The following is a 27,766-nucleotide window of genomic DNA, read 5'->3' on the forward strand; positions in this document are numbered from 1 at the left end:
CTATAACATGGTCAGGAACGACAGGCTCTCTGCCCGTGGTGGTGGTACCGTCATTTACTATAGAAGAGCCCTGCATTGCGTCCCGCTCGATCCTCCCGCGCTCGCTAATATCGAAGCATCAGTGTGCCGAATCTCACTGACGGGACACGCGCCGATCGTTATCGCGTCCGTTTATCTTCCACCGGATAAGATCGTTCTAAGCAGTGATATCGAGGCGCTGCTCGGTATGGGGAGCTCTGTCATTCTGGCGGGCGACTTAAATTGTAAATACATCAGGTGGAACTCACACACCACAACCCCGAATGGCAGGCGGCTTGACGCGTTAGTCGATGATCTCGCTTTCGATATCGTCGCTCCGCTAACCCCGACTCACTACCCGCTAAACATCGCGCATCGCCCGGATATACTCGACATAGCGCTATTAAAAAACGTAACTCTGCGCTTACACTCGATCGAAGTAGTTTCAGAGTTAGATTCAGACCACCGTCCCGTCGTTATGAAGCTCGGTCGCGCTCCCGATTCCGTTCCCGTCACGAGGACTGTGGTGGATTGGCACACGCTGGGCATCAGCCTGGCTGAATCTGATCCACCATCGCTCCCGTTTAACCCGGACTCTATCCCGTCTCCTCAGGATACCGCTGAAGCCATAGACATCTTAACGTCACACATCACCTCGACATTAGATAGGTCATCGAAACAAGTTGTAGCGGAGGACTTCCTTCACCGCTTCAAATTGTCCGACGATATTAGGGAACTCCTTAGAGCTAAGAACGCCTCGATACGCGCCTACGACAGGTATCCTACCGCGGAAAATCGTATTCGAATGCGTGCCCTACAACGCGACGTAAAGTCTCGCATCGCCGAAGTCCGAGATGCCAGATGGTCTGATTTCTTAGAAGGACTCGCGCCCTCCCAAAGGTCTTACTACCGCTTAGCTCGTACTCTCAAATCGGATACGGTAGTAACTATGCCCCCCCTCGTAGGCCCCTCAGGCCGACTCGCGGCGTTCGATGATGACGAAAAAGCAGAGCTGCTGGCCGATACATTGCAAACCCAGTGCACGCCCAGCACTCAATCCGTGGACCCTGTTCATGTAGAATTAGTAGACAGTGAGGTAGAACGCAGAGCCTCCTTGCCACCATCGGATGCGTTACCACCCGTCACCCCGATAGAAGTTAAAGACTTGATCAAAGACCTACGTCCTCGCAAGGCTCCCGGTTCCGACGGTATATCTAACCGCGTTATTAAACTTCTACCCGTCCAACTCATCGTGATGTTGGCATCTATTTTCAATGCCGCTATGGCGAACTGTATCTTTCCCGCGGTGTGGAAAGAAGCGGACGTTATCGGCATACATAAACCCGGTAAACCAAAAAATCATCCGACGAGCTACCGCCCGATTAGCCTCCTCATGTCTCTAGGCAAACTGTATGAGCGTCTGCTCTACAAACGCCTCAGAGACTTCGTCTCATCCAAGGGCATTCTCATCGATGAACAATTCGGATTCCGTACAAATCACTCATGCGTTCAACAGGTGCACCGCCTCACGGAGCACATTCTTGTGGGGCTTAATCGACCAAAACCGTTATACACGGGAGCTCTCTTCTTCGACGTCGCAAAAGCGTTCGACAAAGTCTGGCACAATGGTTTGATTTTCAAACTATTCAACATGGGCGTGCCGGATAGTCTCGTGCTCATCATACGGGACTTCTTGTCGAACCGCTCTTTTCGATATCGAGTCGAGGGAACCCGCTCCTCCCCACGACCTCTCACAGCTGGAGTCCCGCAAGGCTCTGTCCTCTCACCCCTCCTATTTAGCTTATTCGTCAACGATATTCCCCGGTCGCCGCCGACCCATTTATCTTTATTCGCCGACGACACGACTGTTTACTATTCTAGTAGAAATAAGTCCCTAATCGCGAAGAAGCTTCAGAGCGCAGCCCTAGCCCTAGGACAGTGGTTCCGAAAATGGCGCATAGACATCAACCCAGCGAAAAGTACTGCGGTGCTATTTCAGAGGGGAAGCTCCACACGGATTTCCTCCCGGATTAGGAGGAGGAATCTCACACCCCCGATTACTCTCTTTAGACAACCCATACCCTGGGCCAGGAAGGTCAAGTACCTGGGCGTTACCCTGGATGCATCGATGACATTCCGCCCGCATATAAAATCAGTCCGTGACCGTGCCGCGTTTATTCTCGGTAGACTCTACCCCATGATCTGTAAGCGGAGTAAAATGTCCCTTCGGAACAAGGTGACACTTTACAAAACTTGCATAAGGCCCGTCATGACTTACGCGAGTGTGGTGTTCGCTCACGCGGCCCGCACACACATAGACACCCTCCAATCCCTACAATCCCGCTTTTGCAGGTTAGCTGTCGGGGCTCCGTGGTTCGTAAGGAACGTTGACCTACACGACGACCTGGGCCTCGAATCAATTCGGAAATACATGAAGTCAGCGTCGGAACGATACTTCGATAAGGCTATGCGTCATGATAATCGCCTTATCGTTGCCGCCGCTGACTACTCCCCGAATCCTGATCATGCAGGAGCCAGTCACCGTCGACGCCCTAGACACGTCCTTACGGATCCATCAGATCCAATAACCTTTGCATTAGATGCCTTCAGCTCTAATACTAGGGGCAGGCTTAGGGACCCCGGTAACCGTACTCGTCGAACTCGACAAAGAGGTCGACGTGCAACCTAACCCATGCATCAGCCCGCTGAGTTTCTCGCCGGATCTTCTCAGCGGGTCGCGATTCCGATCCGGTAGTAGATTCATTCGCGAAACAATTGCTCTTGAGTTGTTAGGTCTCCTTCGGAGGCGCTCGGGCAGTTGTTAGCAAATCCCACCCCTCTTGGCTGAGCCTTTGCTCGCCCACCTGTCCTGGTGAAACTGGAAAGGCCTTCGGGCCACCAGTAAAGTTTCAATCATAAAAAAAAAAAAAAAAAAAAAAAAAACATTCATGATAAGAATAATATGCATATTATTATATTTTTTTGAAGAGTTGTTAATATATATGTTTATGATAAGATATAAGTAATAAAACACCAAAAATACGATTCTTCATAGATTATATTCTAATAATATAACATAGGTATATTTCTCAATTTATTAAACAAATGCGTGTTTTACGTAAATGAAATAAGTATAAATTTTGTTGGGAAGTTCACTGAAACACAATGCTCATTTATGAAAACGAAAATTTTATTTATTTCATATATATAGTTTAATTAGTTGGCTTCAGCTTGACCCAAATTAGTTTCAGCTAATTCTGAGAGTCTCCTTCGAATGTGTTCCACGGATTCTGGTTCAACTGAAAGCGGTTTTTGGGTTGGGGCTTCATGATACTGATTTTGGAAAGACATTTTTGCTTCAAGCACGGCTGGATCGAACATTCCGAGGCTATTTAAATATGGAGGGCGTCTATGCTCTGGGTGATCAATCATCCATCTACAATACTCTCTCACGCTCCTGTATACACAAAATTGGTATATCTTAATTTTTTTTTTATTGCTTAGATGGGTGGACGAGCTCACAGCCCACCTGGTCTTAAGTGGTTACTGGAGCCCATAGACATCTACAACGTAAATGCGCCACCCACCCTGAGATATAAGTTCTAAGGTCTCAAGTATAGTTACAACGGCTGCCCTACCCTTCAAACCGAAACGCATTACTGCTTCACGGCAGAAATAGGCAGGGTGGTGGTACCTACACGTGTGGACTCATAAGAGGTCCTACCACCAGTAAAGTATAGTTACAACGGCTGCCCTACCCTTCAAACCGAAACGCATTACTGCTTCACGGCAGAAATAGGCAGGGTGGTGGTACCTACACGTGTGGTCTCATAAGAGGTCCTACCACCAGTAAAGTATAGTTACAACGGCTGCCCTACCCTTCAAACCGAAACGCATTACTGCTTCACGGCAGAAATAGGCAGGGTGGTGGTACGTACCCGTTTAGACCAATCAATTAATTTGTACTCAGAGTCAATGAAAGCTGTTGTCAGTGTATTATGTATGTTAGGTTCCAGAAATGTGTTGAGTTATTTTAAATTATTAATAATTTCTATGATCTTACAAAAAATATAAACAATTGGGGAACCCTTACTGAAAACGAAAACCAACATCGTCCACTTAATGCTTTTTTTTCCTATATTCTTTTTTTAATTCCCTCATTCAATTAAAAATAATCTACTTCGGCTTTTGGAACTGGTCCCTGACATCCTTAATAATAAACGCCATTGGCTAACTAGATTTATTCTAATAACATTATGAAATAAAATTGTAAAATTATCCTATACAAATGCAAATAATACATTTGCAAATAATATGTGCGTACTTATTTAATAAAATTTTTTTTATAACAGTTTCTAATAATTTGCTAATATTTACATTATGCTGTTTTAACACCGTAATACTCTGTCTGTTTAATGTCTGTGTAGTGTAGGAATATAAGTCCAAAGTTAATCAGATAAGAATGCAAAATTTTCTTCTATAATACAAAACTCAGATTCAGACATACTTGTATTGACATAAGTATTATATTTAAATTAATGAATATAATAACAAGTAATAGTATTTCGGATGACAGAAAAAGTCTTAGTCTGTGCCTATTCAGGTATTTATTCGGTGTGTATATCAATACAATCTCGTACAATTCGTATTGTTGCGCCGGTAAAAGTAACGCCATCTATCGTCGAACAGCAGAAACAAATATCAAAAGAACTAGTAAAATCGAGAACGCTCGAGAAGTGCAACGCCATTTATTATCAAATAGCGGAAATGCATATCGAAATGACTGGCTTTACCGAGAATTTTCTCGATAAATATAGGGTTATTGTATCGACTATAAAAGCGTTGCAGAGATGACACGAAGGCAGATTCCTGGTGAAACTGGAAAGGCCTCCGGGCCACCAGTAATCCTTCAATCATAAAAAAAAAAAACGAAGGCAGATAGTAATCGGATCTACCCGAAGCGAAACATTGAACGGATTACCTAAAGAGGTAGAAGTGAATTGAGAATTTTAAAGTGTTCCATGTTCTAAGTGCTTAATAGTGTTTTAGTTTGTACTTCGATGGAAGTTTTATTTATACCGAACCCCAGCGCGTAACAATATTTCAGGATAATTATATTACGTTAGATAATACACTTCAATAAGTACCCCACATTTTGATTATTTGTTAAAGGTATAAAATATGCAATGAGCAAAAAGTTGTTTTATTTTATATTCACTCTAATATTTATAAATATTTACTTGACGAAATGAAAATGATTCAAAACATCATCAATTTACCTAAGTCATTTTGTGTAACAATTGAACAAAATACTGACGAGACGGCCATTTCGTGTTAGAATTAGCAGGCTGTCTGGAGGTCAGCGGGCTGTGGCAGTCTTGTCGCATAATGTGGGACTGTTCTTATTCTTTGTAGCCATCACCCATGCTTAGCAAATGCTCATTTATCTAGCCATGAATTTGGCTAATCAACCTACTGCTTCTTTTGAGCAGAAAAAAAATATGACATCTATTAATTTGGAATCCGTTCCAAGTACTTTAAATTAATTACTAAGACAACAGAGTTTACCTCTTGCAGTAAATGTGATTTATCTGGACACAGCCCATCAACAAATAATATTTCTTTGAAAACAACTGTGATCAACCTGGTGCATCAGAACTTACAAGGTTTGATGGGTAAAGAACTTGAAATTGATTTGTTCCTAGATTATAATAAAGTCAATGTTCTATGTGTTACTGAACATTGGCTTAAAAAATATGAATTAAATTGTAATTTTAAAAATCACCAGGTTGTAAGTTCCTTCTGCAGAGAGAATGCTATACGAGGTGGCTCACTGATCATTGTTAATAAAGATTATAAATGTAAGGAACGTAGAGACATTGTGAGCCTCTCTGTGGAACGGATTATTGAAATGGCATGTGTAGAGCTTGAGCGATTCATTGTTGTAAGTGTGTACAGGCCCCCGAATTCGTTATATGATTGTTTTGAAAATATAATGGAAAGTGTTTTATTAAAGCTTTCTGTTTCTAATAAACATGTTTTTATTTGTGGTGATTTTAATATAAATTTATTAGAAAATACAAATGCCACTATTAGACTCAGAACATTGTTAAAATCATATAACCTTAGCAATCTATTTTCAGAGCCCACAAGAATAACTAGCACATCGGCAACCTGTATAGATAATATTTTCACAAATGTAAAACCTTTACATAAATGCATTATTAATCATTTAAGTTCAGACCACAGTGGACAATTCTTATCTTTTAAAATTAAATCTGTTTCAGATGTTAATAGTACAAGAAAGCTACCGTTTGTTCCTATTAATATTAGACGTTTGGAGAAGCTTAGAGGTAAAGTTTTGGCAAAAATTCCGAATGTTTGTTATAGTGAAGATCCTAATGTTCATTACATGGATTTATTTAATGTTATTAGTTCTGAATTTAGTGCCATCTTTACTTCTAAAACTCTGATCTTACATAATAAAAGATCATTCAATGAATGGGCGACTGTTGGAATTCACAAAAGTAGGCAGAGATTATACGATCTCTATCATGAAAAATCATATAATCATAATAAGTCATTTCATGAGTATGTCTCTAAATATTCCAAGCTGTTTAAAAAAGTCTGTACATTGGCCAAGTCATTGCACTTAGGCAATCTTATAAAAAATGCACCTGACAAAATTAAAATGACTTGGAATATCATTAATAGGGAGACTGGGAATGTCAGAAACAGCAATGCTGAATTAACTTTAAAAATCAATAATCGAATAATAACTTCTCATCAAGAAGTGGCCAGTGCCTTTGAGCACTACTTTGCTGATATCCCAGCTTCTACCACAAAATCTTTAATTTCATCTCCTACCGTCGCCGAATCATTACTGCAAAATCATCTTGATAAATGCAGTGTTAACTTTAAGTTCACAAATATTGATATAAAGGACATAATTGATAATTTCAAGCTCATTAATATTAAGAAAACTGGTGATTTATGGGGAATTTCAATTAATGTTATAAAATCCATTATTGATATAATTGCACCTTACCTTGCTACAATATTTAATGACTGTATTGATGGTGGTGTGTTTCCTGATCTAATGAAATATAGTAAAATAATACCGTTATTTAAATCTGGTAGTACTTTTGACCCCTCTAACTTTAGGCCCATTTCAGTACTACCTACATTGAGTAAAATTTTTGAAAAAATTATTCTGGAACAACTTTTGAACCACTTCAATTCCAATAACCTGCTTCATAACAAACAATATGGATTCACTAGAGGTCGGTCAACTATTGATGCAGGTGTAGATCTCATTAAAAATATTTTTCAGGCTTGGGAAGAGTCGCATAATGCCCTTGGGGTTTTCTGCGACTTATCTAAAGCTTTTGATTGTGTTGAGCATAATACATTGTTGAGGAAATTACACCATTATGGTATTAGGGGCGTTTCATTAGAACTTATTAAATCTTATTTATCCGGAAGAATCCAAAAGGTAGACGTTAAAGGAACGAGATCTTCCGGTGTCTTACTTAATATGGGTGTTCCTCAGGGTTCCATATTGGGTCCCTTCCTATTTCTTGTATATATCAATGATTTACCTAAGTTTATTGAAACCCGTCACGAGGTCGTATTATTCGCTGATGATACATCATTATTGTTTAAAATTAAACGACATTTGGAAGATTATGACGATGTGAATGATGCTATCTCGCGCGTGGTACATTGGTTTAGTGTTAATAATCTGTTATTAAATAACAAAAAAACAAAATGTATAAAATTTACTACACCTAATGTTAGACAAGTTGACACTAATATTACTGTAAGTGGAGAGACACTGGAGCTTGTGGATTCGACAGTTTTTCTTGGTATAACAGTTGATTCTAAGCTGCAGTGGGGTCCTCACATATGCAAGTTAGCGAGTAGGCTTAGTTCTGCAGCGTTTGCGGTAAAAAAAATACGAATGTATATTAATGAAGATACGGCACGCTTGGTTTATTTTAGTTATTTTCATAGTGTTATGTCCTATGGCATTTTGCTATGGGGCAATGCTGCCGATGTCGAAACGATTTTCATCCTGCAGAAGAGGGCTATTCGTGCTATTTATAATATGCACCCGAGGGAATCCTTGAGGGACAAGTTTAAGGAAATCAAAATTCTAACTTTAGCGTCCCAATACATTTTTGAAAATTTATTGTACGTGCGTAAAAACATTGAAGAATTCCCCAGAGTCTGCGATTTGCACAATGTGAACACTAGGAACAAACATAGGCTTGCGTTGCCGGCGGCTCGAATTAAGAAAATAAGCAACTCTTTTAGGGGGCTGGGTGTACAGCTTTTCAACAAGATCCCACTAAACGTTCAACTACTACCTGTTCATAGATTTAAGAAAACTGTTAAGGAACGTTTGTGCAACAAGGCATATTATAAAGTTAAGGATTATTTACTAGATGGCACTACGTGGGAATGAGGCGCTCGCTCCTGGCCTTTTCATTTTTCATTATTATTATTATTTTTTTAGACTTGTTTTTTCTTTTATTGTGAATATTTCTATTTATTTAAAAAAAAGAATATATTTGAGAAAAAACAAAAAGAAAAAAAAGCCCGCTGAGTTTGTTTCGCCGGTTCTTCTCAGGACTGTGGCTTTTTTTGGAACCGGTGGTAGAGTTAACATTGTTATTTGTATTTTGACATTCAACAAGTGTGTCATACTGACATCTAAGTTGAAATAAATGATTTTGAATTTGAATTGAATTCAATGAATTTTCCCGTCCTGACCTATGCAATTGTAGCGTTTGCTCACGCAGCCCGCATGCACATAAACTCTCCCCAGATGATCCCGTTTCTACAGGAAAGCCATCAGAGCACCGTGGTACATGAGCAATGTCGATTTTCACGACAATCTAAACATAGAACCGATATGTTTGAAGGAAGCGTTAAAACGCTACTTTAAAAAAGCGGCGTGACACAATAACCCCTCTTATCCATAAGGCTATCAGCGAATGTTAGGAAAAAAAAAAGTAATTTATTTACGAATTGTAAGGCAAAGTCGTCGTGGTCTAAAGGATAAGACGCCCGGCCGTAAGCTCGCCCACCCTCTAACCAATAAAAAAATTAAAAAACAGTATTACATATTAAAGCTCATGAGACGCGCGTTGCTACGAGCTCGTCCTTTTCATTTATTACAATTTAAAGTAATTGGACAATAGCATTCGTTAGCTTCAGTTTGCTTTATTTTATTTTCTATAAATATAAGGCGTAATGGCGCAAAAAACATCACTTAGAGAGAGTGGATCACTTAAAGGAATTGTGATTTTTTAATGAGGGTGTGAGTCTTATTAAAATTATATTTCTTACCGTAAATTAGTAATGCCTTCCCACACAGCTTTCAGTGTGACCAAATCTTTGGGTACATATCGTGCTGATCTCCACTGGTTTTTAGTATTATTATTCGGAGCTCGATACTGGTCGTGTCTAGGGAGGCTTTGTCCAAAAGCAATTGTTTTATTAGAGCAATTTTCTGCCTTTATGTCTCTTGATATCTCTCGTTCTAATGCAGCATAGCAAGATTTCTAGAATTTTTTTTTTATTTTTTATTTATTGCTTTAAATTTAATGCCGTGTTTAAAAAAAAACACTAAACTGGTCAAATTGAACACATGCAGATTGATAATTGAAATCTCATTAAGAAAAAATTAAAAAAAAGAAAACATTTCGAGGAGTGAAAAGCTATTTGGTTTGAACGACATTTTTACAACTACACAGGAGAGCCATTTGAAGTTTAAAATTTAGAAAAAATACCATTACAAAAAATATTTTGGAGAGAAATTTGAATGGAGTAAGCTTGATTGAAGTTCAATTAAAAACATCAAACTTTTGATGCTAATGCTAAATAAAACTTAAAATGTCGCGTATAAACCGAAATGTTGCTTAAACCAAATAGCCTTTCACCTCTCGATTTGATTTAAAACTTTACTCGTTGAGCGATTATTTTGTCAACTTTTTTTTTTATGACTGGTGGCCCGAAGGCCTTTCCAGTTTCACCAGGACAGGTGGGCGAGCAAAGGCTCAGCCAGGAGGGGTGGGATTTGCTAACAGCTGCCTGAGCGCCTCCGAAGGAGACCTAACAACTCAAGAGCAATTGCTTCGCGAATGAATATACTACCGGATCGGAATCGCGACCCGCTGAGAAGATCCGGCGAGAAACTCAGCGGGCTGATGCATGGGTTAGGTTGCACGTCGACCTCTTTGTAGAGTTCGATGAGTACGGTTACTGATCAACTATGTTTTAAGAGCGGTGCCATTCAAGTGTTGATGTCTATGGGCTCCGGTAACCGCCTCTAGATTGACCAAGTCAGCTGCGAATTGCGCTAGTCATCGACGGCAATAAAACAATATTGATATAGATTATTTTAATTTTCCTTTGCATAAAACAGACGAGAATGAACTGAATAGCTTATAGTTGCGTCGCTTATGCTGTTTGCGCTAATTATGTAGGTACAAAACAAAGCGATACGAATTTTTGGTCGCTGCATTTTGTACTGAATGTTTTGAAGAGTGCTGAGGAGTTCATCTCGTTCACCCAAAATGTGACACGAAGGAATAAATTTCGTATGTCCTAACTAAAAAAACTACATTCATCAAGAATGTGTTTCCAGAGGCCCTTTATATTATGTCCCAGAAAACTCGGAACTTAACTCTCTGCTTTCTCGCTTTAGAGTTGAGAGTTCTAAGAAATCAATTTCCAGACTAAGTTTGAAGCGTCCTCAGCACGCATCACGTTAACAGTAGATATCAGCACGTTACCAGTGTACTTAGTGCGAGTTTTTTAAAGTTCTCGATAGCGTAAAAGTTAACTCAAATTTGTATGGAGTTGGAACGTTTGCCTACGTTTGCCGCTAGGGGCGCTATTCCAGCTGCATGCTTTGAGTTAACTTTTACGCTATCGAGAACCTTAAAAAACTTGCACTAAGCATACTGTACAGTACAAAGTAGTGAATATTAAACTATGTATTAGTACATTGCAATTGAAATGGGAAACCTACCTCTGGTTTTCCCACCGCGACGGCAATCTTTTCATCGATTGTAGGTAATTCTTTTGAAATAACTCTAAGGCTTCGAGCGACATGTGTATCGAACTCAATCTAAGGAAAACAATAATAACTTACTAACATAAAGTGTTGAAATAGAGAAAAAGATAAAGTGAAATTAAACTTATAAATTAATCTGATCTCTGACGATTTTTGCAAGTGACAGAAAATATTAGCCATATTTAATTAAAGTAATTTTAATAGTGACTACGAGAACCGTAAGCCCGCTACTGCTTTAAGTCGAAAAAATAGTGTTGAAATAAAAAAAATTGAGGATATTTTTATTAAATTTGTTTATGACATGGATTATTAATTAATAATATTGCCAGTGGTAATTATCGTCCGCGCCTACCATTCGCAAGCCTTCCTTACGTGAGTATAGTATTTTTTGCAGGACAAAGATACGCAATGCTTACGAATGATTGACAGTCTTCGGAGCAATCTTTAACAACTATCACTGACAGTTGCAGTGAGAGTAGAGTTTAAGCCACTTAATTGTCTGTTTATTGACGGTGTAATTGTTTAAGTCACTCAATTGTCTTTAGAAGCGTACAGTGTGAACCTTAGCAGCGGCAATCTTCCCACCAGAAAAACATGCTGTCTTTTTAGATGGTGTTATTTTTTCATTAAACGTCTCTGAATATGAAAGTAAGCAAGAAAAGCGTCGTCAAAAAATATGAAATAATGACATACTTATTACTATTTGTTAGACGAATTTTTTTTTCTCAATATTTTGCTCTGTCGCTTTTGCTCTAAAACCTTAATATGGTGAGGAGCGTAACTTTTATTTTATTGTCCTTGTAGGCAGACGAGCATACGGCCCACCTGATGGTGAGTGGTTACCGTCGCCCGTGGACTTCAGCAATGCCAGGAGCAGAGCCAAGTCGTTGCCTACCGTTGAGTACTCTCCACAAGCCTCGTTTAAGAAGGACAAGTCATAGCGCTCGGGAAACACCGTGGAGGGGAGCTCATTCCAAAGCCGGATAGTACGTGGCAAAAAAGATCTCTGGAAACGCACTGTGGATGAACGCAGTGGCTTCAGGTAGTATGGATGAACTCTACTCCGGTGGCGGGCGGTGCGACAGTAAAAACGAGATGATGGAATCATCTCAAACAATTCCTCAGAGCACTCCCAATGGATAGCGGTATGGATACGGCAGGTACAAAATACAGAGAAAAGCCAAGTCCCTCCGCCGACCCAGAGGTTCCAAACGATCCGTGAGAACGGGATTATCGACAATTCGAACAGCCCTGTCTGTATGGAGTCAAATGGTATTTGCAAATTGTACTAGCGATTATTTATGGAGATCTTCTATCAAATAGATAGAAACATTTATTTATTAAAGTAAATGAAACGCACCTGAAATAGTTCTTTGATCGCTTTAGGAGAAAATAGATTGGATTGTTGTTCACCTCCAAGCTGTTTCATGTACTCACAAAATTCGTTGGCTATCTAGAAATAACAGAAAGAGTTGACTTAGCAAAACCTTTCTGAGTTGTACTGCTTATATCTACTAAGCTTCGATGAATACTAAAATCTCATAATCCTATTGCTAGTAGTCTCCATGGCCATAAAGATAAGACGCCCGGTGTACTCGTACCGAGCGATGCGACGGCGTCACTGTTCGGTTCCTGCAGGCAGGTTCCAATTTTTGTAATGAAATATGTAGGTACTTAACTCACGAATGACTCTCAGGATAAAAGAATAATATCGGGTGATAAAAAATAAATTCGTAAACAGTTTTATTTGCTTAATTTCTAGAGCTAGTATATCTTGTGAGCCCATATTGGTAGGTACTACTACCACCGTTTCTATTTCTGCGGCGAAGCAGTAATGCGTTTCTGAACTCCATGAGCGACGGTAGCAGCTTATCATCAGGTGGGCCGTATTCTCGTCTGCCTGCTCGGGCAATAAAAAATGGTATATACAATAGAACTGAGAGACTTAAAACACATAATATATCTATGTGGGTGGCGGCATTAACTTCGTTGATGTCTACGGATTGCAGTAATCACTTAACTCCAAGTGGGCTGTCAGATCGTTCACCCGTCTAAGCATTAAAAACATATACGAAAATTACAAATTTTTTTCGTCAGTTTCAATTTATTTGTTATTTCAACTGTAAGCAAAACTTTCTGAAAAAGAAAATGTGTACTAGAGACATCTGTATTTCACAACTACCATTTAATTTCAGTTGTGAAAACTTTTAGAGCGAGACTTGGTGAAATTTCACCGTGTGGCCGACAGATGGCATTGTAGAAAAAGAAAACAAAACCTAATATTATGCATTTTACTTTAAATGAAAATGACTTTGAATGAATTTGTTTGAAACTTCTGGTTTCTATCTTAACAATGATTTTAAAGGTTTTATACCCGTTCAGTAAGGTCATCAGCCTTTTTGATTAAAGTTTTCTCATCTTCTCTTTCTGGCTGTAGATAGTGCGTGTTCCAAGTAATTTGTTCGCGGATTGGCTTTTTTAATAACTCTTGGTGAATATTGATTTCGGTTTCTTCATCATCACTGAAGTCAAAACGAAAACTGTTTATAAAATACTACTATATTCTGATTAAATAAACTTTTTTTGCCTTTTATAATTTGAAATTTGACATTAATTTTTTGTGAATGTTTTTCACATAGATTTCATAGCTTCGTTATTTAGTTAAATTTAACATAGATGGCATTACTGGCGACCTAAGTGCAAAATTGCAAATGAACTGTTGTTGCCTCATTGGTTCGAATTTTAACCAACATAACATACAAATGCACACTACACTGACAATGTAATCCACAATAACATTAAAAATACTTATGAGTGACCAAGTCTGGCAATTCTAGATAATTACGAACCTGGGACAATATTCAACATCAGTATCAGAATCCATTCCACGATCTATCAACAAACATTTTCTGTTTGACAGCATCGGTTCTTTAATTGAACGACGCGGCAATATACCTATAACGAAAGAAAAAAATTGTGGAGTTGACTGTCAACACGATTTTTACCAAACTTCAGATTGTAGGAACCCATAAAGGATAAAAGTAGATGCATTATTACATTATTAATTTTTTTTTATTGCTTAGCCGTGTGGACGAGCTCACAGCCAACCTGGTGTTAAGTGGTTACTGGAGCCCATAGACATCTACTACGTAAATGCGCCGCACACCTTGAGATTTAAGCTCTAAGGTCTCAGCATAGTCACAACGGCTGCCCCACCCTTTAAACCGAAACGCATTACTGCTTCACGGCAGAAATAAGCGGGGCGGTGGTACCTACCCGTGCGGACTCACAAGAGGTCCTACCACCAGTAATTACGCAAATTATAATTTTACGGGTTTGATTTTTATTACACGATGTTATTCCTTCACCGTGGAAGTCAATCGTAAGCATTTGTTAAATACGTATTTCATTAGAAAAATTGGTGAAACAAACCCGCCTGCGGGATTCGAACACCGGTGCATCGCTCGATACGAATGCACCGGACGTCTTATCCTTTAGGCCACGACGTCGAATTGTTAAAATAATATGTTATATAGATAGATGGATAGACAGATACGAATTTGGTTAATTCTGTTTGATTACTTTGGCTATGAAAGATTAAAATTTGTTTTTTTACCTTTGATTTTTTCGTTTTCCTCCATCATTTGATTTACTGTAGGGATATCTAATGTGGTACATACTCTTTTATACAATTCATTTGGCAATGCTTTCGATAGTTTCAAGCTTTCATCAATCTACAATAAAATTATTGTTTGGAAATAATCATTGTTTATAAAAATTGTAAACACATTTCTAGGCTATCTGTCTAGAAAAGTCGGTGGTGATTCCTCTGAGACTCACTTGATCATCCTAGCCACGAGTGATACTCGTTAAGCCAAATCGAATGGACCCAAACTAGAATGTCGTTTCGTAGGCATTTCACAAGATTCTAGATTCCGTTACATAAATAGTCACAGTATGTACCTAGTAAAATTGAATAATGTTCATTCAACTGCTAGACATTAAAAGAGATATCTTAGTATTAGCTATTTATTTATTTATTTATTTATTTAGACACACCAACAGCAATACACACAAAACATTCAAGCTTAAAATTAACATGTATAAAATTAAGTACTGGTATGTAAGCCAGTTACAGGCATGTACAGCAATCTCTTATAACACACTATGACATGTTACAGCAATATATATATTTGAAAACAACATGAAAACAAGAGCTAACTACACACACTACTAACTTTACAGATTACTAAATAAGAAATAATGCACATATTTATATAGTAAAAAAAATTATAAACAAAAATTATAAAACTATAAAAAAATTTAAAAAGTCGAGCGCGGCAATGCAAAAAATATAAATACATAGAACAGACTGCGCAATGTAATCAGAATGACATTCTCTCATCAATTATAAGCAAAGGAACTTGGATACTAGTTTGTTTTTGAGACCAGGACACGTGTCGTTAAAAATGTCAATGCCGTCAATTAATGCACATATTTGGTTAAATTCACTGCAAATCTTTGATAAAGGGGAATATCTGTCCTTTTGAAGATAAAAAGTTAAAATCACTTACGACTGTTTCATTGGACGTATGCATATTTTTAAATATACGATCCCAGAATTTTTTGTTTGTATGAATAGCTTCAGTAATTTCATATTTGGAAGGTTTCACTATTGGAATTTTACGTGGTTTTTTATTCATCCAATGTTTTTCTTCCATTTTCAATAGTCAATAATGTACAAGTAATACTAATGCTAAATTAGCCACGTAGATTTACAAAATGTCAAATAATTTATCATTAATTTGGTTACGGTTGTTGTTGATTAACAAGAATAGTCGCACTAGACTGACAATAATATAGTACAACTAAATAAACGCACAGTTAAATCAATAATGCCGTAGTTCCTAGTTACGAGAATAGCACGACTGACTTAATTTGTCTACATTATACATTTTGAAGTCGTCGTGGCCTAAAGGATAAGACGTCCGGTGTATTCATATGTAGCGATGCACCGGTGTTCGAATCCCGGAGGCGGGTACGAATTTTTCCAATAAAATACGTACCTAAGAAATCTTCACTATTGACTTCCACGGTGAAGGAATAACATCGTGTAATAAAAATCAAACCCGCAAAAATATAATTTGCGTAATTACTGGTGGTAGGACCTCTTGTGAGTCCGCACCACCGCCCTGCCTATTTCTGCCGTGAAGCACTAATGCGTTTCGGTTTGAAGGGCGGGGTAGCCGTCGTAACTATACTGAGACCTTAGATCTTGTCTCTCAAGGTGGGTTGCGGCATTTACATCGTAGATGTCTATGGGCTCCGGTAACCACTTAACACCAGGTGGGCTGTGAGTTCGTCTGCCCACCTAAGCAATAAAAAAAAACTGGAAAACAGAACCGAAAAATCTGGAAAAAGTATACATAAAAGAAGATTTGTAATGACTATTGTTGATAATTGATGTTAATGAAAAAAAAGATATGGCTTAATTATTGAATAAGTTCACAGCCCTTCTAGTGTAAGGATTACATTACAACGCGAATGCCCCCAACCAACTTGAGACATGAGGTCGTAGTCTCGATTGCATAATATAACGGCAGTCAGTCCCCCCTTCAAACCGAAAGGCAGGATTGCTTTGCGGCAGAAATAGGCAGGATAGTGGCACCTACCACATGTCATATCGACTAGTAATAGCCAGTTGGTGCTCTCAATACGCTCGTATACTCAGAAAATGCTGCTTCCTTGCTGAGTCCTTGAGTCGCCATTGACGGTGCTTTTCTAGGATAATCATCATCATCATTTTATTATTATATTTTAGTCCACTGTTGAAAATAAGGAGGAGAGGCTCCCAAGACTCGCCATGTCTAGTCTAATAAAGGTCCTCATTTGATCACTTATTATTTATAATCTAAATATGTTTATTGAGTACATTTTTCTATTTTTAGAAATCGACTGTACCTATACTAATTATTGTAATTGAAACAATGACGGCCATACAAAAACAATATCAACAGATGTATTTGTCGTATAAATTTGTCTTGAGAACTAAACGTTTTTGGATTACGAGGCTAAGCTTCATAAAAATGAAATGAATAAAACAAGTAAAAGTTGGCAAGTTTATTCAGAGAGTGCAGTTACGTCAGTTTTCACTAGAACAAGTGCTTAACACAATATTATTATGGGATGGCAAAACGTCAACTCGGCATAACACTGTTTAACTTTGCCCTGCGATAGTCAAATTTGAATAAAAGGAGTCTTGAGAAGTTAAGATAACAGATGTTTTGATTGCATTTAATTCGAGCCTTGAACTTAAGCGTTGAGGAACTTTTTAATACCGTACGTAATCTTCTGTTTGTATTTCATGTTTATTCTCGGACATTAAGAATTCTGGTGTGGACTGTGTGGCTGAAGCGATCCGCAGCGTAAATGGGGACTTAGAAGCTGAAGGCATTTGGTCCAGTATGTTTCGTTTGACTGTCACTGTTTATTGGGATGCATAGAAATTGGTACCATTCCACCCGTAACCAATAATGGGGCAGTCATACCTCTGAGCACATTAGTCAGAAATTTCGGACTATAAATGGATTCTAAACTTGATGGATAGTCCAGGTATTGAACTTTAGTCAAAAGGTTACTAGATCTCTACGCACCCCTTATGGCTACAATAACTTTCTTCCTTTCAATACAAAGACCATGGTTGTACAAGATTTGATACTTTATATTATTGACTCTGGTGATGTGTGCTATTTTGACATGAATACCTTTTGAACAAACTCGACCTTTTCGCTTTCTTAATAACTGTATTAGTTAGTTTTTGGAACGAAGTTCCTTATCGCGCGTTGTGAAAGGGGGCTAGACGGAAAAAAATCTTACGAAAAGTTGTCACGACACTTTTTATTTTTAGAGATACTACTGCCATCTATCAATTTTTATGGGAACAACTTAGACTGTTGAAATTATGGAATGAGTGCAACAGTAAATGTATACTCGAATAATTATTTTCTTTATACCTCGAATATAACTTAAAATTAATATTTTTATAATAAGGAAATTCGTTCCTGTCCGGTGTCCCATGACACATCTTTTTTTTTTTTTTTTTTATAAATTCTCAAGTTTAATTTTTATATACACGTTTATTTTCGCTCCCAATTTTTCTCTCTTCACGCCATCGTGGCAATCTACATGCTCTGACTACATTTTATTGTATTCTGACATGCCCAACTCCTTCTTCCTATTTGACACCGTAATTTAAATATTAGGAACTGACCTACGAAATTTCGTTCAATATATAGAAAATTAAAGTCATTGTGTGCGAGCGCGAAGTGTGCCAGAGCGAGGATGCAGTTATTGTTTATTTAGTTATAAGTCTGGATTTTACTAATTCACTTTAATATCCACAATCACGTACAAATTTTCTATGCTATCAATATTATTGTTATATGTTAATGTTGTAATTAATAAATGATAATGTTAAAAGTTACGGTCGCGAGGACTGAACGCGACTTTCGCGGAACCAGGTTGTTGTACAACTGTTCAGCTTAATAACTAGCTCCAACGGAATATGAGATCACACACCATGTGAGATCCGGCTCGAAGGACCAAAAAAGTATGTACGAGCACAGAGCGAGGGCGCAGTAGTTGTTTATTAATGATAAGTCCGTATTTTATTAACTAATTTTAATACACACAATCTTGTACAAATGTTCTATGCTATAAATGTTATATGTTAATGTTGTAATTAGTAAATGTTAATGTTAAATGTTACGGTCGCGAATTGGATTTTTTTTAGATAAAGAGCTAATATTATTATTGTATAATGCGTGAAAGTTAATAAATAACAACTGTAAATAAATGCACCATCTCACTACAAGAAGTATTGTAAGAAAACAAAACTTTTATTATTTACATCCTCGCAATCATTTCAATGAACAGCATCGTTCCTTAACTTTATGAACAATAAACTTATCTACAATTAGAGAACAGTCCAGTGCTTAAATTTACAATGCTTTATCTTCATTGGAGTTGCGGATCCGGTGTCATTTCATAATGACAACAATAAGCAGAGAATTCTTACATTGTTTAACAGAATTATAAATTAGTAAATTATCAGATTGCTGTTTTGTGATAACAAAGTTAATATTTTGAATAACACTAGATATCTAGGCCAAGTACACTTTCAGAGTTTCCACGGGAGTATATATTTTAAGAATTTAGTGAAATTCAGTGTTGGTAGAGCCTATTATGAGACTGCACGCTTATATCGACAACTAAATTCTGCCGTGAAGCAGTAATGCGATCCGTTTAAAAGATGGACGAACAATTATATATACGTTTGAGAGTTTAACCATGAGGATGAACATGAGTATGAGTCTAAGGTAAGTGGCGTCATTTACGTTGTTATATCTATCAGTTCTGGTAATAATTACTATGAGTTAGGCTGTGAGCTTATCGACAAATGTAGTAATAAAATAAAATTCCGAATACTTGTGCAATTTGTAGGAATCTAAAAAACAATCGGGCGTCCCATCAAATGTCTTCCTTTCAAATTATTAAAAACCTAATTACTAAAGAAAATAAGGAATTGTTTCAAAAGCGAAGATCAAGTAATACTGGATAATAGTCGGAATTATTCGTAAGCATCATGCTTGTCACCCACCTTCGCAAATGAGGTGAAAGTCAAATAACTAAGGGCTATAAAGTTTAATCAAGACCGACAATGTAAAACAATTTGTTACGGTTAATGTCTAATGCGTGTTTGTAGGAATGTCATAAGTCTCGAGTCGGCACGTTTGAGCTCACGATGAAACTGTGACGATTTAATAAGTTAACTTGTAAGGGTAGTTGTGTAAATTTACCTTAACGCCTGAAACAGTACTCGCGCCCTGCAATAATCTTACCTAATGGCGTAATTTCTATTATTATGAATGTTCAAACTACTCTAAATTGATTTAGTTCCGTAATGTTTGTTTTGACAATAAACAGGGTAAATTTTTCAATAACCGTAGATGATTAATAGATAGAAGTGAAAAATATTAATAAGTGATATATTTACTCTGTATCATGAAGAATTACTACAAAAGTTATTACAGACACTGATCCAATATTCAAGGTTTAATTAGGTTTAATAGTAAAATTCGTATATTCACAACATACTAAGCCGAATTTTAATTTTAGTGTTGATGAATTGACGAAATCAAAACTGCTGAAAAGGTTTTGGGATAGTGCCGTAATATTAAAATGCTAAATATGTTTTCTTACTTAGATGGGTGGACGAGCTCAAGGCTCACTTGATGGTAAATGCCGCCACCCACCTTGCGACATGTTTCTAAGTCTCAGCTTCACGGCAGAAATAGGCAGCGTGGTAGCGATATCTACCTTTGCCGGCTCAACAAGACTCCCTACCACTTTTTTTTATTTTTTATATGGGTGGATGAGCTCACAGCCCACCTGCTGTTAAGTGGTTACTGGAGCCCATAGACATCTACAACGTAATGAGTTCTAAGGTCTCAGTATAGTCAAAGTGCATATCTATATCTAAACTATAATAATAATAATATTATAAAGAGGAAAGATTTGTTTGTTTGTTTGTTTCGAATAGGCTCCGAAACTACGGGACCGATATGAAAAATTCTTTTTCCATTAGAAGCCGACATTGTACCTGATGAACATAGGCTACTTTTTTTTTTTTTTTTTTTTTTATTTTTTTGCTTTCATGTGTGTTTCAATGTTTCCGAAGCGAAGCGAGGGCGGGTCGCTAGTGATAAATAAAAGAAATCAGTATTTTCTGCTGTGTTAAGAGTGTTGAAAACAAATGTATAAGACAACACTAATAATTACAAACAGAGCAATAAAACCAAAATGTAAAAAAGCACATTAGTAACTGGACATAAAAAAAAATCATTATTGCTGTTATATTATTAAATCATATACATATTATAACTAGTCAGGTCATAAGTATTGTCACACAGTAAAAACTTTTCTTTTAGAATGCTGGCCACAAAAAAGTTTATTGAATTCGAATTTCGAATTGTTCATGAAAATAAAAATGTATACTTTTAGAATTTCTTACTGGTGGTAGGACCTCTTGTGAGTCCGTACGGGTAGGCTCCACCGCCCCGCCTATTTCTGCCGTGAAGCAATAATGCGTTTCGGTTTGAAGGGTGGGGCAGCCGTTGTAACTATACTGAGATCTTAGAACTTATATCTCAAGGTGTGTGGCGCATTTACGCTGTAGATGTCTATGGGCTCCAGTAACCACTTAACACCAGGTGGGCTGTGAGCTCGTCCACACATCTAAGCAATAAAAAAAAAATTTTTTTTCACTCGTTTTTAAATATGGAGTGGACGCTTATAGAAGACCGTGTTGCAGTTATTGCGTTGCATCGTTGCGGTTACGCGCCAATTCAAATTTTTAACATACTGAAAAATTTTAATATAACCAAAAGATTCGTTTATCGTACCATCAAACGATACAATGAAGACTCTAGTGTAGATGACAGGTCAAGAAGTGGTCGCCCTCGGTCTGTTAGGACTCCAGCAGTGATAAAAGCTGTGAAGGCGCGAATTCAAAGAAATCCCAAACGTAAGCAGAAACTGTTGGCCCTTCAGATGGGGTTAAGCAGAACCACGGTGAAAAGGGCGTTAAATGGAGACTTAGGGCTTCGGGCATATCGAAGAAAAATAGGACATCGTTTGAACGCTCGTCTAATGGACCTGAGACTGAAGAGATGCCGCGCTTTGTTGAAGCGGTACGCGGGAAAAAAATATCGGGAAATTCTTTTTTCGGATGAAAAATTTTTTACCGTAGAAGAGAGCTACAACAAACAAAATGATAAGGTGTACGCACACAGTAGTGAAGAAGCGAGCAACCGTATTCCGCGTGTCCAACGAGGTCATTTTCCATCCTCGCTCATGGTATGGTTGGGAGTTTCTTATTGGGGCTTAACAGAGGTACATTTTTGTGAGAAAGGTGTAAAAACGAATGCAGTTGTGTATCAAAATACAGTCCTGACGAACCTTGTGGAACCTGTTTCTCATACCATGTTCAATAACAGGCACTGGGTATTCCAACAAGATTCGGCGCCAGCTCATAGAGCGAAGAGCACACAAGACTGGCTGGCGGCGCGTGAAATCGACTTCATCCGGCACGAAGACTGGCCCTCCTCCAGTCCAGATTTGAATCCGTTAGATTACAAGATATGGAAACACTTGGAGGAAAAGGCGTGCTCAAAGCCTCATCCCAATTTGGAGTCACTCAAGACATCCTTGATTAAGGCAGCCGCCGATATTGACATGGACCTCGTTCGTGCTGCGATAGACGACTGGCCGCGCAGATTGAAGGCCTGTATTCAAAATCACGGAGGTCATTTTGAATAAACTTTAGTGTCATAAGAATCTATGTTTTGTTAAGTTCATTTTGGTATATGAATGGTTACATAATGAACAAACTTGTTTCAATTATTTTACATTAAACATGTGACAGAATTTATGACCTGACTAGGTAGGTATATTATTCGAATAAGGATAACAGAATAACAAAAAATTAAATAAAAAAAAACATTAATATATAGCTTCAATGAAATTGTAGTGTGAAGTTTTTAAATGAAAGTGCGTAAATAAAATTAAAATTGAAAATCGAAACATTCATCTGTGAACATTTTTAGTAAATTTGTATGTGTTTGCATTAGACGTTGTAACGACTGTTTGCGTTTTGCCAGAATTTGATTAAGGCTTTCGCTTGCTGATTCTTTCAAATAATTTACGTCGTTAATATTGGGTGTTAAATTGTCAATGCAAGGACATGTTAAGTCTGAAACATTCACACTCTCTTGGCTCGAATACTGTGTTGCAATCGTGTGATATTTTTCTTTAGTAGCAGCAAAAAGCAGTTCTGCAGTAGCTATTTCCTTTGGATTTAATACTCCAGTAACGGTGCCAATTTCTGTTTCTTGATCACCCAATATAGTTTTAACTAATTCAAATTTTTCGTCTGTGAAGTCTAAGTAAGAATCCAAATCTGGGAAAGAAATACCTTTACTCCAGTCTTTACATCGCTTTACAGGGCAATCTTTAAGGCGATTGATTTCATCGACCAAGAACAATTCGTTAGATGATTCACTTTCAACGGAATCATCTGCACTTTCTACTGAGTCAATTTTTTCTAAATTCATTTTTGATTCCGATTTCTGTAGATTTTCTAAACATTTACAAGTTTTAGAATCAAGATACTTTTTGATTTGTGAAAATTGCGTGCCTTTGGCATAAACATATTGCCTTTGTATTCTGATTATAGGCAACTCTACATCAGAAGGTAAAGTTTCTCTACTACCATACCGTATTGGGGTAGGTTCAGTTAAATCACCTGTTATAACAAATGGATCCCTTTTACAGTTCACGTCTTTTTCATCAGCTTGCCCGAATTTAAAATCATTTTGTAAGTCCTCATTTTCAATTAAGAGTAATGGTGCATTATTAGGCGCTCTTTGTATCTCATTTAATTGTAAAACAACCATTTTCTGAAAGTCAAACAAGAAAGCAGTTTGTTCAGGTAAAAGTTTTAATCCAAAACTAATAAATTTTAGAAACAGTCGAAGTATCTTTTTGATTTTTTCTTCCCAGTTTTTATTTATTTCTCTGACGTGTGATTTTTCTTTTTCTAGATTTTCAAGTGTTTCTTGTCTTTGTTTAATTTTATTAAGTTTTTCTTGAACTTCTGAACTATGAATATTATTTATAAGAAATTTCCTAATTTTACATTTTTTTCTTTCGGAACACATTACGTACATAGTACTAGTTATGTTGTCAGCTTCTGCTTCTTTACAATATGCTTTCAGAGCTTCGTCTTTCTCAAATAAGGCTTTGTTTATATGTTTATTAGATTCTTTTAATTCATTTTGTAAAAGTAATTTATAATACTTTTTAATCTTTTCTACTTCAGTAATATATCGTTTCTGTAGGACGTTTTCAAGAATGCGTTTTTCTTTGTTTAACTTGTGTTTTATTTGAATGTTCATGTTAGTTAGTATGTGAGCAGAAGTACTGATTTTCATGTTTTCTAATTCACACATAACAAAATTTTCCAGTTCCTGAAGAGATTCTGAATAAAACTTTGTAATTTCATGGGCAAAAATATTATTTTTACTAGCTAGAATTTCATCATAAATTTGTTGAATTTTTGATATTATTGAGGCCGATTCATGGTCTAGAATTCTCTTCCAAGCAGCATTATTGTTTTCCACCAAATCATTGATTTTTTGCACAAATTTATCTCTTTCTTTCAGCAGTACCTCATTTCCGATTGCTATTATACCTTCATGAGTCTTGCCTCTCGTAATTTTTGAAGTTAAGGGCGGCTTTAAATCTACTTTGTCTATAATTAAATCACTGGGTGATTGCCATTGTGCATGTGGCCGTTCTTTTATTACATTGCTTGTGTTTGGATCGAAAGGTGCTTCAGTTTCACAGAAAAGGTCATCGTAATAAATATCGGCATACGTACTGGTTACTAACCTATCAGATTTGTTAAAAACAATGTTATCCATGGATATGTGAAGAAAAATATAGAAACAGAAGCACTAAAAGAAAAATTAAGAGTAATAATAAAAGGAAGTGATCTATATTCTTTGTAAAAATTTACAAACTTTAATTTACGTCATACGTCAAAGTGAAATGCCATTTAATACCAAAGACTAAAGGTATATGTTTACATGGAGTTTGTTTAACGTATATCTTTGAGTATTGATTGTGTTCCATCGTTAATTACTAAAAATAAATACGTAAGCTGTTCTTTGACAATATGTAATACCTGCCGACAAATTTACACTTATAGGAAATTACAAAGGAAAGGTTGTCCACCGGTTGTTCAAGGTTGACAACCGTCAAGCATCCTGACTTATTCTTGCTGGCTTTTTAATTCTAATTACACTTGTTTCATAATGTAAAATTATCTTAACCCTTCTCCGAATTTATACTGCGAGTACTGGTATTTTACAAACTAGAGATAATCTCGTAAAACTAAATAGAAAGTATTTCTTATTAATTAACTTATAAAATTATTAGGTAGTGGGCCTAACTAAAAATTAATTTTACCGTTTGATCTTGCATTTATCATGTTCATTCTATTAAAAGGTAAAATAGTTTAAACTATGCCTACGTTTATCTATAATTGAAGAAAATAACTATGCCCCTTATAAAATGGTATACTTTTGTTTCACTTGAACCTTTTTTTTTTATTCCTTAGATAGATGGACGAGCTCACAGCCCACCTGGTGTTAAGTGGTTACTGGAGCCCATAGACATCTACAACATAAATGCGCCACCCACCTCGAGATATAAGTTCTAAGATCTCAGTATAGTTACAACGGCTACCCCACAATTCGAACCGAAACGCGTTACTGCTTCACGGCGGAAATAGGCGGGGTGGTGGTACCTACCTGTGCGGACTCCCTAGAGGTCCTACCACCAGTGAAACCTTGTCCGACTGCGACGGGGCAACGCAAAGCCGCCATCGCCCGATATATATCGGATCCCCCGCATTCACTTTCGGTGCTTTTAGGCCTCTCAAGCACTGGTCACCGTCCTCGTCGAACTCGATGAAGAGTTAGACGATACCGATCTGGTTGTAGATTCTACGAAACACTACTCTTGTTAGCAAATTATCTGCCCGTGCTCTAGCACAGGGTTAACACACGGTTCCGAGCCCGTGAGTTCAGCTACCCGTCCATGGTAGCTGAAATAGCCTCTAGACTACTAGCGAATAGGTAAGGGAGAAAAAAGATATATAAGTATTTAACAGACTAAGCTATTTTACTCATATCCTTATCTTAAATGAGCACATGGTGTCTCCACGCCTTTTCACACACTAGTTTTCTTCAAGTATGATATATTGCCGTTGTGGATGTCGGCTCCGTGATTTCATTTCCAGTGACAAATACAGTTTTAATTTCACTGTCGCACAGGTAACGGAGTGTACACAGTGCATCGAAATGTGTCTTGACTTTCTATTTTATTTTACGTAATCATTTTAACCGTTTTAACAGTCTATAAATACATTATGTATAGTCAATATTTAATTGTACAAGCAAATTACAACAAAATATGACATTTAATATAAAATGGAGTTGTGACGTACCACTCCAGTACAAAATTGGGATATTTGGTGGAAAAGTTAAATATATTATTATTTTAAACTAAACGATGATTAGAAGAGAATCCGTCGACCTCGTGTGGTCTGTGAGCTGAAGATAAAAAAAACGACTACTATTAAATACTATTTCTACAACTGTCACAGTGATTTCGATATCTCAATTAAAACTCTCTACGATAGCGATACTTCCGCTAGAATCCAATGAAAGTAAATATCGATATCAAATTATTACCAATATGTATCGGTCAAGTTGACAGACAGTGCGCTGTTGTTAGTTGAAGAACTTTCCCTCTTCACGCGGAATCGACGCCATGAATTATGCATGAGAATTAAGTTTGACGGCAGATAAGCGGCCCAAAGATTTATTTGCCGATATGATGTGCAGAAAACAATCCAACTTGTTCTCAGTTTCTGAATTATGGTTGTTGTTTTATTGTGGGCACGTCAAATACTTCCCAGTTCCGGATTTAACCTTTTGTACTTTGTACGGTGTAAGTTTTTGACCGCAATAACTTTTTTTCTTCTTCTCAATAATTTAACATATCACTGAACTCAAATATATCAAGTATATAATCTATGCCACTGAAGCTTAACTAAGACTTTCAATTGTTTCAACACAAACACAAATTCTGGCTAGTCTATGGCATACGTCAGTCATGCCGTCCAACCCTATTTCAAAAACCAGTATCTGGAACAGTTTAAATGAAGCGTCACGTAAACACAAAATCGGTATTGTAGCCGTGTAGCCTTTTATCAGAGTTACGCACGCTGCTACAGGACCTTCCCGGAAATTTAACTTCGTTAAGAATGAAATATGTCCCGTCGTTATTCCACGGCTTGTTGCGCGAATACTTACATTTCGAGCTCTCCACCTCTAGTTTTCTCATCAGACCCAACGGAAATAATTTCAACCGAGACTGAATTATGACAAAACTCCGTCGGACATTGCCGCATCCGTAATGAGAATGAACTCGAGATATGTCCGTAATTTATTATCACATGCTCGTACTAGGTCTGCTACTCTCAGTGATGTACGATCGGTCGTTTTGAATGAGAGGTTCGATTTTCATCGACTAATAACAATAATCAGTGTTCGAGATGGTATTTAAAATATTTGCGATAAAAGGCAATCATTAATATAGCTAGTACCTAAAGTTATTTCGCTTTAGGTGGGTGGGCGGTAGAAGGAAGTATTTAATTAAATCTAGTAGCAGGGGCTACAGAGTGCTTTATATCACCGCCGCTAATCACAGGTAGGCCGTCGACACGTTCGCCTGTTTGAATACAAAATTGTTACTTTGTTAGTGCCAGAAAACTCATTAACCGCATACTTAGCTTTCCCTTTACGGCCTGAAATATTATGTAATCAACTTAGTGCAAGTATGTTCCTTCTTTGACTTAGAATTTTCATTTAAATGTTGTTTCTGAATGGACTCACTTAAATTACTTACTTAATACTGTATTCAAATTACTCTACTAGCTTAGTTAGCAATATAGGTTATTTGAAGGTT

The 27,766-nt window shown here is 37.3% G+C and overlaps 2 protein-coding genes across 2 annotated transcripts; both read right to left on the reverse strand.

The window, feature by feature from the left end:
* Positions 1 to 3,131: 3,131 nt before the first annotated feature.
* On the reverse strand, positions 3,132 to 14,834 carry LOC114248533 (uncharacterized). Its single transcript, XM_028181797.2, has 7 exons — positions 14,724 to 14,834; positions 13,957 to 14,062; positions 13,482 to 13,629; positions 12,468 to 12,560; positions 11,063 to 11,161; positions 9,376 to 9,590; positions 3,132 to 3,475 (listed from the first exon to the last, which is right to left on the reverse strand). Exons 1-7 carry the CDS (start codon positions 14,749 to 14,751, stop codon positions 3,235 to 3,237), a joined length of 930 nt encoding a protein of 309 aa, XP_028037598.2. The 5' UTR covers positions 14,752 to 14,834; the 3' UTR covers positions 3,132 to 3,234.
* A 7,897-nt stretch (positions 14,835 to 22,731) lies between these two features.
* LOC114248502 (uncharacterized) lies at positions 22,732 to 24,862 on the reverse strand. The gene is made up of 2 exons (XM_089732329.1): positions 24,837 to 24,862; positions 22,732 to 24,619 (listed from the first exon to the last, which is right to left on the reverse strand). The coding sequence occupies exons 1-2, from the start codon at positions 24,860 to 24,862 to the stop codon at positions 22,732 to 22,734; spliced, it is 1,914 nt and encodes a 637-aa protein (XP_089588455.1).
* Between the last annotated feature and the right edge of the window lie 2,904 nt (positions 24,863 to 27,766).

Source organism: Bombyx mandarina, chromosome 13, assembly GCF_030267445.1.
Source record: "Bombyx mandarina strain Sakado chromosome 13, ASM3026744v2".
NCBI lineage: Eukaryota > Metazoa > Arthropoda > Insecta > Lepidoptera > Bombycidae > Bombyx > Bombyx mandarina.

Excerpts from the sequence above, each read along its gene's own strand:
- LOC114248533 (XM_028181797.2), bottom strand. The coding sequence starts at position 14,751 with ATGATGGAGGAAAACGAAAAAATCAAAG. Across the intron at positions 14,063-14,723 it reads GGAAAACGAAAAAATCAAAG|GTATATTGCCGCGTCGTTCA; the intron begins GTAAAAAAACAA and ends CTTTCGTTATAG. Across the intron at positions 13,630-13,956 it reads GATGTTGAATATTGTCCCAG|TGATGATGAAGAAACCGAAA; the intron begins GTTCGTAATTAT and ends TTTTGACTTCAG.
- LOC114248502 (XM_089732329.1), bottom strand. The coding sequence starts at position 24,862 with ATGGAACACAATCAATACTCAAAGAT. Across the intron at positions 24,620-24,836 it reads CACAATCAATACTCAAAGAT|GTTAGTAACCAGTACGTATG; the intron begins ATACGTTAAACA and ends CAAATCTGATAG.